This window comes from Trypanosoma cruzi, genomic scaffold, assembly GCF_000209065.1.
Source record: "Trypanosoma cruzi strain CL Brener 1047053516397 genomic scaffold, whole genome shotgun sequence".
NCBI classification, from domain to species: Eukaryota; Euglenozoa; class Kinetoplastea; order Trypanosomatida; family Trypanosomatidae; genus Trypanosoma; species Trypanosoma cruzi.
Window position 1 is genome coordinate 56,165 of NW_001849400.1, and position 15,281 is coordinate 71,445.

Genomic DNA, 15,281 nt, shown 5'->3' on the forward strand with positions numbered 1-15,281 from the left:
CTATATGTATTTGCATCGCCGCTTATTTTTTTGTGGGGGCTGATTTGTGCAGGGCGCTGCAGCCGTCTTTTGTTTCTTTAGTTCTCGCCCAGTTCTTTATTTTGTACTTTTGCTTTTGTTTGAGGGATCCATGCGGCGCCAGCGGTGGGTGCTGCAGCGTCACTGCTCTGGCTCTTTTACAGCGACGGCTATTGGCCGCGCAACAATTCGGCAAGGGACATCCTTGTCGTCACTTACTTCTTTGGGGGCGACCGCGGCGAAGCCGGCGACGAGGATCCGCGGACGTGTGGAGACGACACGCGTTCGCGGAAAGATCGCGTTTATTCACCTTCGCCAGCCGCCCTGTCACTCTATTCAGGTGGTGGCATCTGCCGCGGACATCGTGCGGCGGGTGAAGGAGCTCACGCCAGAGTCCATCATTGACGCGACCGGCACTCTTGTGCCTGCGGAGCGGCCTGTGACTTCCGCCAGCTGCAAGAATTATGAACTCCACGCGGAGCGTGTCGATGTGGTTAGCAGGGCGGCCACGCCGCTCCCTTTTCCCATAAAAGATTGCAACACGAGGCTGGACACGCGCCTGAACCATCGTGTCGTGGACATGCGCACACCACTGACAGCATCGGTGCTCCGCCTCGTGTCTGCCGTCTGCCAGTGCTTCCGTAAACAACTGCTTGCCCGTGACTTTGTGGAGATACACACACCAAAAATGTTGGGTGCTGCGTCGGAGGGTGGGAGTGCGGTGTTTACGATTGATTACTTTGGTCAGCGGGGTTACCTGGCTCAGTCGCCGCAGCTGTATAAGCAAATGGTTTTGATGGGTGATGCAATGCGTGTGTTTGAGATTGGGCCTGTATTTAGGGCGGAGAAGAGCCTCACGCACCGCCACCTGACGGAGTTTGTCGGCCTGGATGCCGAATTTGTCATTGAGCATTCGTACACGGAGGTACTTGATGTACTGGAGTCGACAGTTTGTGCCATGATTGACCATCTTCAGGAGGATCACGCGGCGCTGGTACGACAGGCGCGGGAGTCACTGGCAGACATGGATGCCGCGGAAGGGAGTCCCTCCGCATTGGGTCGGAACCAGGAAAAGGAAGAGGCATCCATTGTGTGCGAGCTGTCAGAGGAGACTCTCGGCGCTTTTGGATGTTTAACAACGGACGCGACGGAGGCTCACTTGACAACCGACTGCTACCACGGCCGCGTTGGCGTTGGCAGCATTGACACCCAGAGACGGAACCCGCGGCAGCCAAAAGTCTTGCGTCTCACCTTTGACGACGCGGTGCGGCTGCTTCTCGATCACCATGTGGTGGATCAGCCTCCGACAGACTTCAGTCTTCCGCAGGAACGACGCATCGGGGAGTTGGTGCGGGAGCGGTATGGGGTGGATGTTTACATTATCGACCAGTTCCCCCTCACAGCGCGACCCTTTTACACGTTGCCGCACCCACATAAGACAGAGTCGACATGCAGCTTTGACATGTACCTTCGCGGCGAGGAGATCTGCAGCGGCGCGCAGCGCATTCACGACATAACGCTTTTGTTGCAGAACATGGAGCGACTTCAAGTAGACGCAGCGAGCCTGAAGGACTACGTGGATGCCTTTCGGTATGGCGCCTGGCCTCACGGTGGCTTTGGGCTTGGACTGGAGCGTATTGTGCTCTTTCTGCTTGGTGCGAAGGATATCCGGCAAATTTCACTTTTTCCACGAGACCCGAAACGTCTTGCGCCGTAAGTTTTCCACCCATGCGCTTGTCATTTGTCTATTCCATCCCCACCCCTTTAGGTGTTTTCATTAGTTGAAAAAAGAGGAAAAAAAAAAAAAAAGAAGAGAGAGGGAGAGAAACGAATGAATGCATGATGAATGTGGCGGGTGCTGTGAGTTTTCTTTTGGACCGACGTGAACGCCAGTGCGGCTGCCGGCTGTCTGCTCCCCGCCGTCACTCTGAAAGGAATGAAGGAAGAAGAACAATCAAAAGAAAGGGACATGCCAACGAGCCTTGAAACACGTCTCGCATCCTTGGCCGCGCGCTTTCAGGAGATTGAGAGGAGCATTATGAAGCTACGCCACATGTCTCACGGCACGCCGAATGCACCCTCCGCAGCGGCTGCCACTGTAACGCCAACGGTGGCGGCACAATATCGCGATCCCTCAGAATTGCAGGAGTTGCAGCCATGTGCGCGTGACACACCGGAGGTTGCGGCGCTACGGAAGTGGTGTCTGAAGCATGGACTTTTTAGCGCGCGGTTCCGCTGGGTGCCATCGGACTATTATCAGCAATCGCTGCAGTGGCGACGTGATATTTTGGAGGCCCCTTCCATTTATCATCTTTGCAAGTCCATCGTGCTGGAGAACACGCACTGTACCCACACAGACTGTAGCCACCGCGAGAACTCTCGCTACTATATCGCTGTGTTCCCGTACACAGAGAGATTTGACGATCGGCTCATTATGCGATTTGTAATGGACATGAACAAAGGAATGGGAAAGAAGAAGTTCAACTTTCGCCTGGCAGACCCACAGAAGGCGCTGCAGCTGACGGGCTTCGGTCACGGTGCAGTGGCCCCACTTGGCACCACTGAAGAGATTCCTGTAATTATCAGCGACCGCATTGCGCAGCTTTCTCCACCGCTATTTTGGATGGGCGGTGGCCACGTGGGTTGCAAGATGTGCGTGGATGTGGCGGAGTTTCTTCAAGTCATCCATCCTTTTGTTGGCTCCTTCACATCCCCACTACCAGTTGAGGAGTTGGAGCGGTTGGTTGATTGAAAAATTAAAGCGATCGCCGTCTCTTTCTTTTTTTTTTTTTTTTTTTTCCTGCGAGTTTAGAAAATTTATTTTATTTTATTTTTTTACACGTGTATGTATGGGTGGGGAGGGGAGGAGAGATTGTGGATCCCATAATTATTGGTCGATCGATCCAATACTATTCATGTACATTATTACATTTAATGTCTCTTTGTTTGTACTCCTTTTTTTTTTTTCTTTTATTGTGCGTGTGTGCGTGTGTGTTTCTATTCGTTTATTTCACACACAAAAAATAAATTTGTGTTTATATTATGTGCCTCTATATGTATATATATATACGCCCATCGGTATTTGCGTGTGTTTTCATTGGGGTTAAAAAAAAAAAAAAAAGAAAACAACAAAGAAACGGTATTCAAGGGAAGTACATAGGTGTGGATGCACGAATTGGCTTCATAATGACATTGTCGCGTCGCCAACTACTTTGCCCTGTTCTTCTTGACATTGGGAGTAGCCGCTCCGTGACGTTGCCGCAATTTCATCAGGAGGTGCGTTCTTCACTGCTCAGGGAGGTGGACCGCATCCTGGCGCGTCAGGGTGAGCACAGCCGGTTACCGCAGCAGTCATCAGCTGCTCTGGCCACCTCACCGGAATTATGGATTCGTCCATGCGGCTTTTCAGCGGAGCAGCCGCTGTTGCAGCACGACAGTTGGAAAATGCCGTGGCAGGCGCACATACATGCCATGCGGCAACGAGGCCAGATGCCGTCTGCTGCTGCTTCTGCACCCCAAATTGGCCGTGAAACGGAAACGGTGCCGTTGTTTGGCACGCTTTCATTGCCGTTGTCTGTTCGTGTTTCAAACGCCGCTGCAAAGGGAGAGGAATGCGTGACGATGACGATGGAGTTTTTTCGTGTGGATGCCTTCATCCCTGTTCACGTGCAGATGTATCATGTGATGCGTCGCATTCTGGAACGGAGGGACCTGTGGGGCGTGGCAGCCGTGGGAGTTGTGGTGCCGACACATCACACAGAGTACTTTATGGATGCAGCGCGGCGCATGCATGAACGTGTGTCGAGGTCAACGCTTTCTGGATGTGACGATGTGCCAAGTGTTTTGGTATACAATCCCAAAGGGCTCCAGTTCCAGTCACCATGACGAGGTGGGCTTTATTTCTTTTTTGTTTTTATTTTTTGCCTATTTTTTTTCTTTGGTTGCTGTTGTCATGTTTGGCAGAGAAGGATGGAGAGAGGGAGACGAAGAAGAGGACAAGAAAAAAAGGGGAAAAAGAGACCCAGGCAAACAAATAAAAGTAAGAAGAAGAAGAAGGAAGAGGAGGCGAGGCAACGCTGTGAAGTGGAGCTAACAGGCGTGACAGTGCAGCCAAGGATTTCATATAAATAAACATCCTCTTCGATATTTTTACGCATAGTTACAGTGTAATACATACATACAAACATAAGGGTGCAGAGGTATATCTTGTATATATCTCTCTCTCTATATATATACAACAAGGAAAAGAAGAAGAAGAAGAAGAAAAAAAATGAAGGCAACAAAGAAGAGATCACCACAGGTGCAATTCCTTTCCAATATGGAGGCGAAGTACCCGGAGTATGCCAAAGCAATACAATTCACAGAATCCATGATGGTGAAAGGGTTAAGTGTACTGGACAAATTTTACCCAGTTGGAGAGCGCATATATAAAAGTGGTGCAGAATGGTTTTCAACAGCGAAAAAACATCAATTGGCGCATGTTTGGCCGATTTTTTTTGGTTTTTGTGTCTGTTTCTTTGGCGGATGTTTTGCTATGCTTATTGCTGTAGTGGAGGTGGTGTATCTTACCACGTGGGATAGTATTAAAAAGAGTATTGGTACCATTTATGAAAATTATCTTTTGGCGCGAGAGGCAAGCCTAAAGGATGACATGTTAGATGAAGATGGCAATGGTATTCCAGATGTTCAAGAGATTTCCGGAAAGGAACTTTTTTCACGTAAATTAAGTTTGTTTTTATGTTCTGTAGATCCAGTTAGTTTAAGGGAAGCCTTTAATAATTTACTTCTTGCATTTTTTGCAATCCTTGCAGCTCTCAAGAACAATATTGCCAATACACTTGTATTTGCATGTGGTCTTGCAGATATTATAGAACGTAATTTTACAATAAGAGAGTTCATCGATGATGTGTTGCCTCCGGAGTATAAGAAGTTGTCTAGTATCATTACGATGATGGTATTGAATTTTATTTCCCTAACCATTGCAACGGTCTTGAAGCGGTATGTCATGACGTTGCAATGTGCTTTGCTTGGTGCAACGATGCTTGTTGGGAATGCCATCAAACTTGGAAAGAAGGCACATCTTGTGGAGGAGGATCTTGACATTAAATGTGAGCGAAGCAAACGTCTCATCACTTTATTGGCGTGTTTTGGGTTTCTTTGGCAAGCCTCTAACGGGTTTTCGGTGCCGTTTCCGTTAAACATTTTGCTTTTCCCCGTCTCTTTGCTCGAGTGGCTTCTCGATGTTGTCTTCGCCGTTTCCGTCACTTCGGGTTTTGTGTGAAGCAAAAAAAAAGAAAAAAAAGAAAAGAAAAGAAAAAAAGACATTTCAAAGTAGTGGACAGATGGAGAGGAGGAAAAGGGGCACCGGAAAACAAAAGGAAAAAAAAAAAAAAAAGCGGGGGGGACGAAAAAAGTTGCGTTTTTTGCCGGCATTTCTTTCTTTTTTTTTTTTTTTTTGGTTTTGTTCTCTGTTTGTGCGGCTGCGGGTGGGTTGTAAGGGCGCCTGCCGCAATTAAAATAATGGCAGCCACATGTATATATATATATTGTGTGTGTGTGTAGATGCATGTATATATTTATATTTGCGATTTGGGGATTTGTGTTGTTTTTAAAATTTTATTTGTTTCTTTTTTTTTTTTCTTTTCTTTTCTTTTCTTTTCTTTTCTGTTGTATTTTTTTATATTAGATTTTAGGTGGTGTTGCCTCTTTTTTTTTTTTTTTTATATTATTATTTTATTTGCTCCGACACAAATACAAATATTTATAAATAAATATATTTTATATTTTGCCTCTGAAGAATTGAACGAAAGGGGAAGGGGAAGGGGAAGGGGGGGGGAAAAAAAAAAAAAAAAAAGGAAAGAAAGTGGTGGTGGTTGTGGTGGGAAGGAAGGATGGAGAATGACATTGCCCTACAGCAGGCCATTTACTCTTCCTTGAGGAGTCAAAAAAAATACAATCAACAGTGTCAATCACGCAGTGCTCCAGTTAACCGCCAGACAGAAACTATTCAGCCCCGTAATGGCTTACGTAATGCTCTCTTACGTGAGGGTATTATGCCTGCAGTTCCCCGATCTGCCCAAACAGGAATTTTGGCCCCTGTTGCTGTCTCGCACTATCGATTTTCACCACCCCGAACGGAATGTGTGGGTTCAACGGATGAAAATTCAAATTCAGCAGGATCGCCCATACATCTTCAACGGGTAAGTGATCGCGTTCCAGGATGGACACAAATGTGCACAGGAGGTCGTATTCAACGACAAAACACGTTGGGTTCGCAGTTGGTATTTATAGGTACAGAAGCGCATTTGGAGCAGACTCCAAAAATTTGTTGCAGTGATTTATTGCTATTGCGGGCAGTAGCTCCACTGCCTAATGATCAAAGTATGTCTTGTTTTACTGCCCAAGTGCAGAGTTTGGTGTCGCCAGGACATTATGCCATGTTTGGTATGGGTGTAACACCGAATGCTGGGGAGGAGCTGCACGGGTTTCCATTGATTTTAATTCATTTTGATGCATCTGGAGCCGCCTTTATTTCCGTGGAACGGTGGCATATGACGGAAAATGACACATTTGAACGATTAGTAGTTTTGGAGCCAATGAAGGCGCTTCGTTTAATTCGAGACCGTGTGACATTGTCGTTGGTTATCACGTCACAATGCATGAGTTTATCCATTAATGGTGAGCTCTTGTACCCAATGATTGTGGCAGAGGGTGTGCGTTTGGGCGAGGCACTTCCCATTCTCCTTTCAACGAGTGGAAAAATAATAATTCGGGATGTGACGGTAACGGAGGGGGACAAACCCCCTGTGAATCGATTGTATGGACGGCCCTCAAGTTTAACTGTGTCACCGAAAAAGAGCGATGCGACAAAAAAAGGTCAGGCAAGTTTAGAGGATCGTCATTCACCCGGCACACGTGCGTCCCGGTCGGAGAATCGTGTGCCCACCACAAAAAGACCCACAGCAACGCGTAACACAACAACGAAGGAAGGAAAAAGTCGTCCCGGAGGTGACAGTCTTCCTTCAGGGATTAATGCGGACTTTGCCGAGCGTATTGAGTCTGAAATCATTGAACGTTCGCCCAATGTACAGTGGGAGGACATTGCTGGAATTCCCGATGCAAAGCGATTATTAAAAGAGGCTGTGATTCTGCCACTTTTGGTGCCGGAATTATTTACCGGAGTTGTACAGCCATGGAAGGGTGTACTTTTATTTGGGCCACCTGGAACAGGGAAAACAATGCTTGCTCGAGCCGTAGCCACAAGTGCAAAAACAACATTTTTTAACATCAGTGCATCTACTCTTATCAGTCGATATTTTGGAGAAAGTGAAAAAATGGTACGGACTTTATTTCAGCTCGCTCGTCATTACGCACCTTCAACGATATTTTTTGATGAAGTGGATGCCCTCATGTCTTCTCGAGGCGGAAATGAACATGAGGCCAGTAGACGTGTGAAAAGTGAGATGCTTCAACAAATTGACGGATTATCGACTGAAAGTGATAGACGTGTGATGGTGTTGGCAACGACAAATCGTCCATGGGACTTGGATGAGGCCATGCGACGTCGTTTGGAAAAAAGAATTTATATCCCCCTTCCCGACGCGGAGGGTCGCATGGAACTTTTGAAGAAACAAACATCCTCCATGTCATTAGACCCCAGCGTCGATCTGAGCATCATAGCAACGTCAAAAACGGTAGGATTCAGTGGTGCAGACTTGAATTTGTTGGTTCGCGATGCGGCCATGATGCCAATGCGTAAACTTATTGCCGACAGGACACCTGCCGAAATTGCGGCGATGAAGGAAGGGGGAAAAATGGTGTTGCCGGCAGTGACGATGCGGGACTTTGAGGAGGCGGCGAAAAAAATCCAGCCGTCCGTCTCGCAGCAGTCCCTTCAGCAATTTGAGCGGTGGTCGGAGGAACTCGGGTCGGTGTGAGAGTTGCAAGCGATTTCTCCCAGTCGTTAAGAGAATTTTTATTGCTGCAAACGGAAGAAGAAAACAAAAGACGAAAAAAAAAACAACAACAACAAAAAATATGTTTTAAGACGTCCGGTCACTTCCTCATGTTAAAAGCGAAAGGGGGGGAAAGTACTTCTTGTTTTTTTTTTTTTACTGATGTTCTTTCTTTTGTTATATCTTTTTTTTCTCCCTTTTTTTTTTTTTTTTTTTTTTTTTTTTTCTGTCTCTCTCTGTGTGTTTACGTCCTGCGCTGGACGTCGGTGCAATAAAACTTGCCGCTTTGAAAAGGGGGAAAAAAAAGTTTCTTTTTTTTTTTTTTTTTTGTTGTTGTTTTTGATGGAATGTCGTGACCAGACATTTGTACGTAAAGAAACAAAAGAAACACTTTTATTTATATCTAAATGTACATTGGATGCATATGCCTTTGAAAGGACGAATAGGAAAAGAATATACATGTATACACACACACACACAGATATATACACATTATATTATATGAGATGTGCGTGTGGGTGTGTGTGGACTGTTTTGCCCTCCTTTTTTTTGCCCTCCTTTTTTTTGCCCTCCTTTTTTTTTGCTCTTTTTTTTTTTTTCTTCTGGCCGGTATTATATATTTGTACGCATCCAACTATTTATATATTTGCAGATATTTGTATGTATGCGTATTTGTGTGTGTATGTGTGCGAGTAGGGCTTTTTTCTTTTTTTCTCTTTTTTATTTTTCTGATGTTTTTTTTTTTTGTTTTGTCGTTGTTGTTGTTGTCGTTGTTGTTGGGTGTTTTTTTTTTCTTTTTTTTTTTAAAATGTGTGGAAATTTCTGTTTTGCCCCCCTTTTTTCTTCTGTCTGTCTGTCTTTGTGTTATTTATTTATTTGTTTATGCGTTTGGTGGGGGGAGGAGGGGGAAATACGACGACGAATAGGGAGGGAAAAACAGACATTTTTATTATTTTTAGTTGTTTGCATGTCTCAGTGCGACTTGTCAAATGACGGGAGTGTTGTTGGGCGTATTTGACGGCTACATGTCGTTGGACCGCAATGCGCTGACGTCTGAGACGAAAATTGGCGGCACGCCGACGTACTTTCCGGCACTTTCGGATGCTGAAAAGGCCACCATTCGAGGATGGACCACCTGCGGGGTGTGTGGCCACCCGATGTTTCTTCTTCTGCAGGCCTTTAGTCCCCTGCCATCGGCACCTGATTTACACCACCGGATGATTTACATCTTTTGCTGCAACTCTGCCGCATGTGTAACGCAGCCATCGTGCAGTTGGTGCGCCTTCACCCTTCAAGTGGACGCGGTGGATGAAAATGCGGCGGAGGACGAGGAACCCGAAGACATGTCGCGGTGCGATCCCTTGCGATCGTCTGAACTGCCGCCCCATACATTTCCTCCGTGCTTCGTGGAAATCGTAGCCGAACCAAAAAAAGAAATTGTTGTACCAACCGAGTTAGAGGCTGAAATGATTCGGGCTTCGGAAGAAAAAGCCCGAAACGCTGGCATCACAGAGGCCGATATAAAGGAGTTGGAACGAACGATTGATTTAAAGGACAAACCTTCCGATCATGAGTTTGAGAAATTTCGAAGACGAATGGCAAGGGAACCGAGACAAGTTCTTCGCTATTATGTGCGTGACCCATTGGGGAAGAAGAAAAACGGAGCACCGGCACCAACCGCTTCGCCACTTTTTATGCATCCCAGAAATGTGGGGAATAGAGCTCGAATTCCACCATGTGACAGCTGTGGAGCTGCTCTCATGCATGAATTACAACTCATGCCTACATGTGTGTATTATTTACGTGTTGGGGAATACATAGCGACTGGGAAATCCGCTGCGGATGAGGGCGTTGATTGGGGTTCGGTGACAGTTTTTGTCTGCTCAAAAGACTGCTCGAAGGATTGTTCGGGTGTGGTGCTGCGCAGGGCCTTTGTGCTTGTGGAAAAGGCCCCGGAGTTGGAAGACGAGGCGAGAGAAACGGATGGGCGACAAAACCTTCGCTCATTTATAAATTCTTCGTGATGATGGAGAAAAAGAGTGCGTGTAAAATATATATTTATTAAATTAATAAACGAGGAAACGGGAAGAAAAAAATAATAATAATAAATAATAAAAATAATAGAAAAAAAGGACGGGAAAGAAGGGGCCACAATCTGTAAAGTAATTGTGTCCTTATTTTGTCCCGTATCTTCCCATATACACACACACACACACACATGTACATTCTCTCTTCCTACTCCATGCTGTGGGACACGATCATGTTCATAGTCTTCTTTTATTTTATTTTATTTTATTTATTTATTATTGTTTGTTGTTGGACCTGCTTGTAGGCGTGGTGTGTGAGGCAGCCACGGATTGTTTTCCCCCCCCTTTTTTTTAAAGACTTCTGCGCCTGGGCTGCTTAAGAAAAAGAAAAAGAAAAAAAGGAAGAAAAAAAAAAAAAAAGAAGGCTGCCCATATCGTTAAAGAAGCGACTGGACAACTGTGCTAGAATTATATCGGGGATATTCAATGAGTCGCGACGCAAAACCATTTTTTAGAAGACCCACACTGGCCGATCTTGTGGCAGGAAGGCAAGGCTCAAATGTATCACAGGAATCCAACTCTGCTGGGACGTGTCAAGGTGTTTCGGTATCCTCCGTGGGTTCTACGGTGCCGCCAGTCTCCGTGAATACCGGAGGTCGCCCAATATATGCCGTGGAGGAAGCAGGGGCTCATGATGATTCCTTTGCAAGGATGGAACAGTCGGGACAATGGAAGCTGGAGAAAATAAACCGAGAGAAACTACACGATATGTTTGTCAAGGAAAATGGTATCCGACGGGATAATGTCATACGGCTTTTAAAAAAAATAGGTATAAATTCCTCACTGAATGATGCAGCACTGCAGGTGCTTTTTAAGGAAAATACACACACCGAGTCTTCCATTTTACCTGAGCAATGGGTGGCTCTTGTAGAGAAACTACTCCGGGTACGGGAAGATGCTACCGAGGGCACGGCGCAATCCAATGAGGTTCTTGCGTCAAAGCCAAGAAATGATGAACAGCCGAAGAGCGTCAAAGCGATGCAGAGGAAGGATACAGTTTCATCACAGAGGAATCGAGAGGTTTTACCTGAGCGTAAAGATGAAAATAAAAACAATGTCAGTATCAACAACTACGTTTTGAATGAGACCAGGGAACATCCTGGTGAAGTATTTGAGAAAAAGTGGATTACCGGAAGTGAGGCGACAGATATTGCCTTGTTGAAGTTGTTTATTCATTGTGGTGCATTAGATCGAAAAGATAGAGGAATAGAATTGTTACCTGAAGATTTTAGACGCGTAACATATCTCCGACGAAATATATTACCTCCAAAACCCATCGTATGGGATGCGACATCTAAAATAGCCGATTGGTGCCTGCAAAATTCGCATTCAACAAGTTATGAAACAGATGATTTATGCATGAAAATGTCAAATTTTCTGGATCTTTTAAATGATGAGTTTCTTGACCTTACAGGTGGAAAAGTATGGAATGACAAGGCAGCGAATTCTTCTCCTCCCACAGTATGCATGGTTCTTGCTTCACTGGCACCTGTGCCACTACAGCGGCTTTTTGGCAAAGAGGTGGTAGATCACCTTTGCAGTCCCTCGACGGTTCAGAACGTATTGAAGGCATTAGGAGGTTCTCGTGGACTTTTTTCAACTTCTAATGAGCCAATGTCTCAAAACGGGAAGGAGTTTGGGATTCCTCCACCATTGCCACCCCCAGCCTCGAATAACCCGCAACGTCCACAGGCCCGTTTATTGCCTTTCTCCTCTTCGAGCGCATGTATAATCGGAATGGGTGGTGGTGGTGGTGAGGGTTGTTTCACTGGCATGGATGGGGCAGGTATTAAGAAAAAATCCCCCTTGGTTTCTTATTCTGTGGGCTCGCGTTCCTCTTCGACGCTGCGGGGTGCAAATGGGAAGAATGGGCAGCCACGATACATGGAACCAAGGCCACTTGACGAAATATCTGCCTCTATTGTTGCAAGATCCAAGGCCCGTAGGCTTATAGATGAACTTCGAAAGAATGCCATTCCCATTAATCGTTACGAGTGTTTTGCACGTATTGATTACGTTCAAAGAGCCATATTTGATGATGCTAGCCTTGGAGAGGAGGAGGAGGAGGAAGAGGAGGAAGTTGGTGGAAATGTTAGTCGTGATGCCGGAGCACGCGCCCATCGACGGCATCGTTACACTCGTTACAGGGCTCGACCGCCAGACGTTACAGGCCCATTGTTACCTGGCATGTATAAGATGGGTGGGCTTGGCCAACCCCTGCAGCGTCGAGCAAGGCAGGAGACATTTGAGCGTCTTTACAGGCTACGCTTTGGTCAAGTGCGTGGGGTAGGCAATGGCTCCGGGTATCGATCCACGTCCTTGAAGAGTGCGGCGCTTTTGGCGTCACGCAGCGCGAGTGAAAGAGGCACACTTGCTCCTGGGCAAATCAACCCAGTGAAAGTGGAGGACTCAAAAAAGGTGGGGTGCGCTGAGGAGCGACCGATGCAACAGGCGGATGATGCGCCGACACCTTTGTACCAGCGACGGCAAATTCGAGGGAAAATGACACGGCGGGGCTCACGACCACCGTTAATGCTGGCCAATTTGTTTGCAAAACAAATTGTCTTTTCTCCACCCAGCTCACAACCACCGACTCCTAATTGTGGCACTGTTTCCACAAGGAAGGGTCAAAAAAGAAACGGTTGATGAATTCAAAAGAGGAGGAATATTATTACGATACTGATAATGATGAGGGAGCTCCGGATAGCGTGCCAATTAGATGATATAAATATATATATATATATATATATATATATGTTCCATTTTTTTTCTTTTTTTTTTCACTTCAACTAGAGAGCTGGCACGTCGTGTAGATTTACAGGCGCGTTGATGTAGCTTCATTGCGGCTAGTTTTTTTTTTTTTTTTTACTTTTGTTCTTTCATTTATTGGAGCGGCAGCAAATGATAGATGTTCTTTGATGAATGCTTTTTTTTTTGTACTACAGATTTTTTCTTTTTTTTTTTTTCTTCTTTGCGTGGTTGGCAAAGTGGGGTGAGTTTGGCCGCTTTTCTTCTGTTTGTTTTTTATTGTTTTTGTCCCTCTCCCTCTCTTTTTGTGTGTGTGTGTGTGGCGACGGAGGCAGGGAGAGGGGGGGGGGGGGGGGGGGGGAAGAAAAGGCACTGGAAAATAAGAGGTATGATTCATTGAGGTTCTTTTATTTTTCTTTTTTGGTGCGTGTGTGAGAGAGAGAGAGAGAGTGTGTGTGTGTGTGTGTGTGTCCTTCTCGCCGACGGCAACGGACTCGGAGGGGCGGGACGGACGTTTTAGCGAAACGTTTGAGAGCGGAGGAGCGGAATGAAGCGACCAGAGAAAGTGGTGAGGAAAATTTGAGCCAAACAAAACATTGAAGCACCGGACTGAGACGGGGACCAAAATGTAACTTGGCACGAGGCATCCCTTTCTATTGTTTATTCTGGGAGGGTTTTCACTTCTCTTCTTTTTTTCTTTTTTTTCCTCCCGTCCGTCGGTGCATGAGACAACAACAACAACAAAAGGGTGTGGGGGAGGGGGAAAGAGAGAGAGAAAAAAAAAAGGAATAAACAGAGGGGAAAGTACATGTCATTGTTGACACGAGTGGCACCGAGTAGGCTTGTGCCTGGCGCCAAGGGGGTCTTCATTACACGTCCACTGAAGAAGTTTACACCGGTGGAAGTTGCGCCGCCGCCTGACGCCATTGCACCGCCGTATTTGGTGAATCTTCTTCGCATGCCGCCCCACAAGATTTCGCTTCGACACTTTTTAGCGCTGCGGCATCAGTTTAGTAGCGGCATGTACTTCAACGTGGCCACATTGGGCGGGTGGTACTTGATTGTGCCTGGCAGCCACGCCCCACTTGCAGACCCCGCGGGACTGCGGGCGTGGCGGGAGCGGCACCACCATCGCTATGAACAGAAAGCCGCCGTGCGAAGAAGGAAGACAGACGAGGTGGTGACGGCGACGCATGGCTCAACTGCCAAAAAAAGCCGAACAACGTTAATGGATTCATGTGATGGTGGCAAGAGGAATTCTTCTACCGCTGTACAGGGCGATAACGATACCAACATGGAGGGAGAGAATGAAGAGAATGAGGAGGAGGAGGTACATGCTGGTCCCTCTGCAACAGCATCCTCTTCTGTCAGTTTCGGGGAGACGGTGTCTCGAGCGTCACTGCTGAGTGAGTCGCGGATTGTTATACCTGAAGGTCACCTGTTTGAGATCAATGATGGGGTTCTGTGGGAAACACCTCCGCAGAACGATCTCGGCAATCCTGCGTACTGGAAGCATCACACGGCGCGTATGCAGTTATACGAAGACACCAGCATAAGCGCAGAGCAGGTAGAGTTCATTGCGTCACCGCTTAACACAGAAGGCATTCAAAATGTCTCTGGCTACACGGAACAGGAAAGGCACGTGCAACAACAACGACTTTTTCAGGTATTAACACACAAGGCCAATGTGAGGCTGAATGTAGATGATAATACACGCCTTTTGACACTCATGCCCATCATTGACCTGAAGGAGGGCGACGAGTTACTGCTTCATTACGGTCGTGAGTGGTGGTCGCAGCGGCTACTTTCCACTCTTTTTATGTCTGTGCCTGACAATGAGATGCGGGATATTCGCTGGATTGAGGCACTCTTTAAGAAGCCGACAGATGTGAGCAAACCATTTCCTCAGCTATGCTCTGCTGTGGCGCGAAGGAAAATGCCGAAAAGGGGGAAACGTGGTGAAGATGGGAAGGCTTCCGATGTAAATGACGGGAGTAACGTGGATGCAGCAACGCAACGGGATAATTTGGTGCTGTACAATGCGGTAACACGTCGTAAGGCTACGGATGCAGAGGCGCTTATATTTGCTGTGCGAAGGAGTTGTGTTAATCGGAATTTTTTTACCGCTCTCGTTGGGACAAGTGGTGCAGGTGTGTTTGATGTGTCAAATTGTGATGACGAGGTGCCACTCCGTCGGTTACGTCTTACGTTGTTACAGTCATTGCACCTCGAGCACGTTTCAGCAGACATGACTGGCGTGCCAGCGGAGAGGTCAGAGGTCCAATTTGCTGAGGATGAGGAGGATGGTTCCCTCATTCTCTGATGGCATGGCTTGCTCGCGACAATTCCTCTTTTAGACGACTTTATTGGCGAGGATACATGCGTGCTGCATGCATGTGTGATGGTAATAACTGCTTTAACTTGATCGATGTGCACATCGTCCTCTTGCAATAAATTCCCTCTCTCTTTTTTT

At 46.6% G+C, this 15,281-nt stretch overlaps 8 protein-coding genes across 8 annotated transcripts, besides 34 other annotated features; all 8 read left to right on the forward strand.

Moving 5' to 3' along the window:
* Positions 1 to 14,383: a sequence feature (heterozygous, non-Esmeraldo-like haplotype).
* On the forward strand, positions 131 to 1,735 carry Tc00.1047053509695.10 (aspartyl-tRNA synthetase, putative; the record flags this gene model as incomplete). The annotated part of the gene is made up of 1 exon (XM_812656.1): positions 131 to 1,735. One exon carries the CDS (start codon positions 131 to 133, stop codon positions 1,733 to 1,735), a length of 1,605 nt encoding a protein of 534 aa, XP_817749.1.
* Positions 1,802 to 1,850: a sequence feature (A-rich).
* On the forward strand, positions 1,955 to 2,770 carry Tc00.1047053509695.20 (hypothetical protein, conserved; the record flags this gene model as incomplete). The annotated part of the gene is made up of 1 exon (XM_812657.1): positions 1,955 to 2,770. The coding sequence occupies one exon, from the start codon at positions 1,955 to 1,957 to the stop codon at positions 2,768 to 2,770; it is 816 nt and encodes a 271-aa protein (XP_817750.1).
* Positions 2,794 to 2,817: a microsatellite.
* Positions 2,831 to 2,856: a sequence feature (AT_rich).
* Positions 3,124 to 3,155: a microsatellite.
* Positions 3,205 to 3,903, forward strand: Tc00.1047053509695.30 (hypothetical protein, conserved; the record flags this gene model as incomplete). Its single annotated transcript, XM_812658.1, has 1 exon — positions 3,205 to 3,903. The coding sequence occupies one exon, from the start codon at positions 3,205 to 3,207 to the stop codon at positions 3,901 to 3,903; it is 699 nt and encodes a 232-aa protein (XP_817751.1).
* Positions 3,914 to 3,957: a sequence feature (T-rich).
* Positions 3,981 to 4,083: a sequence feature (GA-rich).
* Positions 4,258 to 4,289: a microsatellite.
* Positions 4,289 to 5,299, forward strand: Tc00.1047053509695.40 (hypothetical protein, conserved; the record flags this gene model as incomplete). Its single annotated transcript, XM_812659.1, has 1 exon — positions 4,289 to 5,299. One exon carries the CDS (start codon positions 4,289 to 4,291, stop codon positions 5,297 to 5,299), a length of 1,011 nt encoding a protein of 336 aa, XP_817752.1.
* Positions 5,303 to 5,338: a microsatellite.
* Positions 5,451 to 5,475: a microsatellite.
* Positions 5,548 to 5,600: a microsatellite.
* Positions 5,642 to 5,684: a microsatellite.
* Positions 5,725 to 5,757: a sequence feature (AT_rich).
* Positions 5,774 to 5,805: a sequence feature (AT_rich).
* Positions 5,855 to 5,881: a microsatellite.
* Positions 5,910 to 7,955, forward strand: Tc00.1047053509695.50 (katanin, putative; the record flags this gene model as incomplete). Its single annotated transcript, XM_812660.1, has 1 exon — positions 5,910 to 7,955. The coding sequence occupies one exon, from the start codon at positions 5,910 to 5,912 to the stop codon at positions 7,953 to 7,955; it is 2,046 nt and encodes a 681-aa protein (XP_817753.1).
* Positions 8,119 to 8,199: a sequence feature (T-rich).
* Positions 8,281 to 8,314: a microsatellite.
* Positions 8,517 to 8,577: a sequence feature (T-rich).
* Positions 8,587 to 8,662: a microsatellite.
* Positions 8,673 to 8,717: a microsatellite.
* Positions 8,718 to 8,752: a microsatellite.
* Positions 8,753 to 8,778: a microsatellite.
* On the forward strand, positions 8,963 to 9,997 carry Tc00.1047053509695.60 (hypothetical protein, conserved; the record flags this gene model as incomplete). The annotated part of the gene is made up of 1 exon (XM_812661.1): positions 8,963 to 9,997. The coding sequence occupies one exon, from the start codon at positions 8,963 to 8,965 to the stop codon at positions 9,995 to 9,997; it is 1,035 nt and encodes a 344-aa protein (XP_817754.1).
* Positions 10,020 to 10,047: a sequence feature (AT_rich).
* Positions 10,063 to 10,104: a sequence feature (AT_rich).
* Positions 10,249 to 10,271: a microsatellite.
* Positions 10,379 to 10,423: a sequence feature (A-rich).
* Positions 10,487 to 12,706, forward strand: Tc00.1047053509695.70 (hypothetical protein, conserved; the record flags this gene model as incomplete). The annotated part of the gene is made up of 1 exon (XM_812662.1): positions 10,487 to 12,706. One exon carries the CDS (start codon positions 10,487 to 10,489, stop codon positions 12,704 to 12,706), a length of 2,220 nt encoding a protein of 739 aa, XP_817755.1.
* Positions 12,113 to 12,138: a microsatellite.
* Positions 12,783 to 12,816: a microsatellite.
* Positions 13,007 to 13,033: a microsatellite.
* Positions 13,143 to 13,169: a microsatellite.
* Positions 13,258 to 13,279: a microsatellite.
* Tc00.1047053509695.80 (hypothetical protein, conserved) lies at positions 13,617 to 15,131 on the forward strand (the record flags this gene model as incomplete). Its single annotated transcript, XM_812663.1, has 1 exon — positions 13,617 to 15,131. The coding sequence occupies one exon, from the start codon at positions 13,617 to 13,619 to the stop codon at positions 15,129 to 15,131; it is 1,515 nt and encodes a 504-aa protein (XP_817756.1).
* Positions 14,384 to 14,883: a sequence feature (areas merged during assembly that could not be assigned to a particular haplotype. This can correspond to areas where the two haplotypes were merged or to regions with more than two copies in the genome that were merged during assembly.).
* Positions 14,884 to 15,281: part of a sequence feature (heterozygous, non-Esmeraldo-like haplotype) that runs on past the window's edge.
* Positions 15,275 to 15,281: part of a sequence feature (AT_rich) that runs on past the window's edge.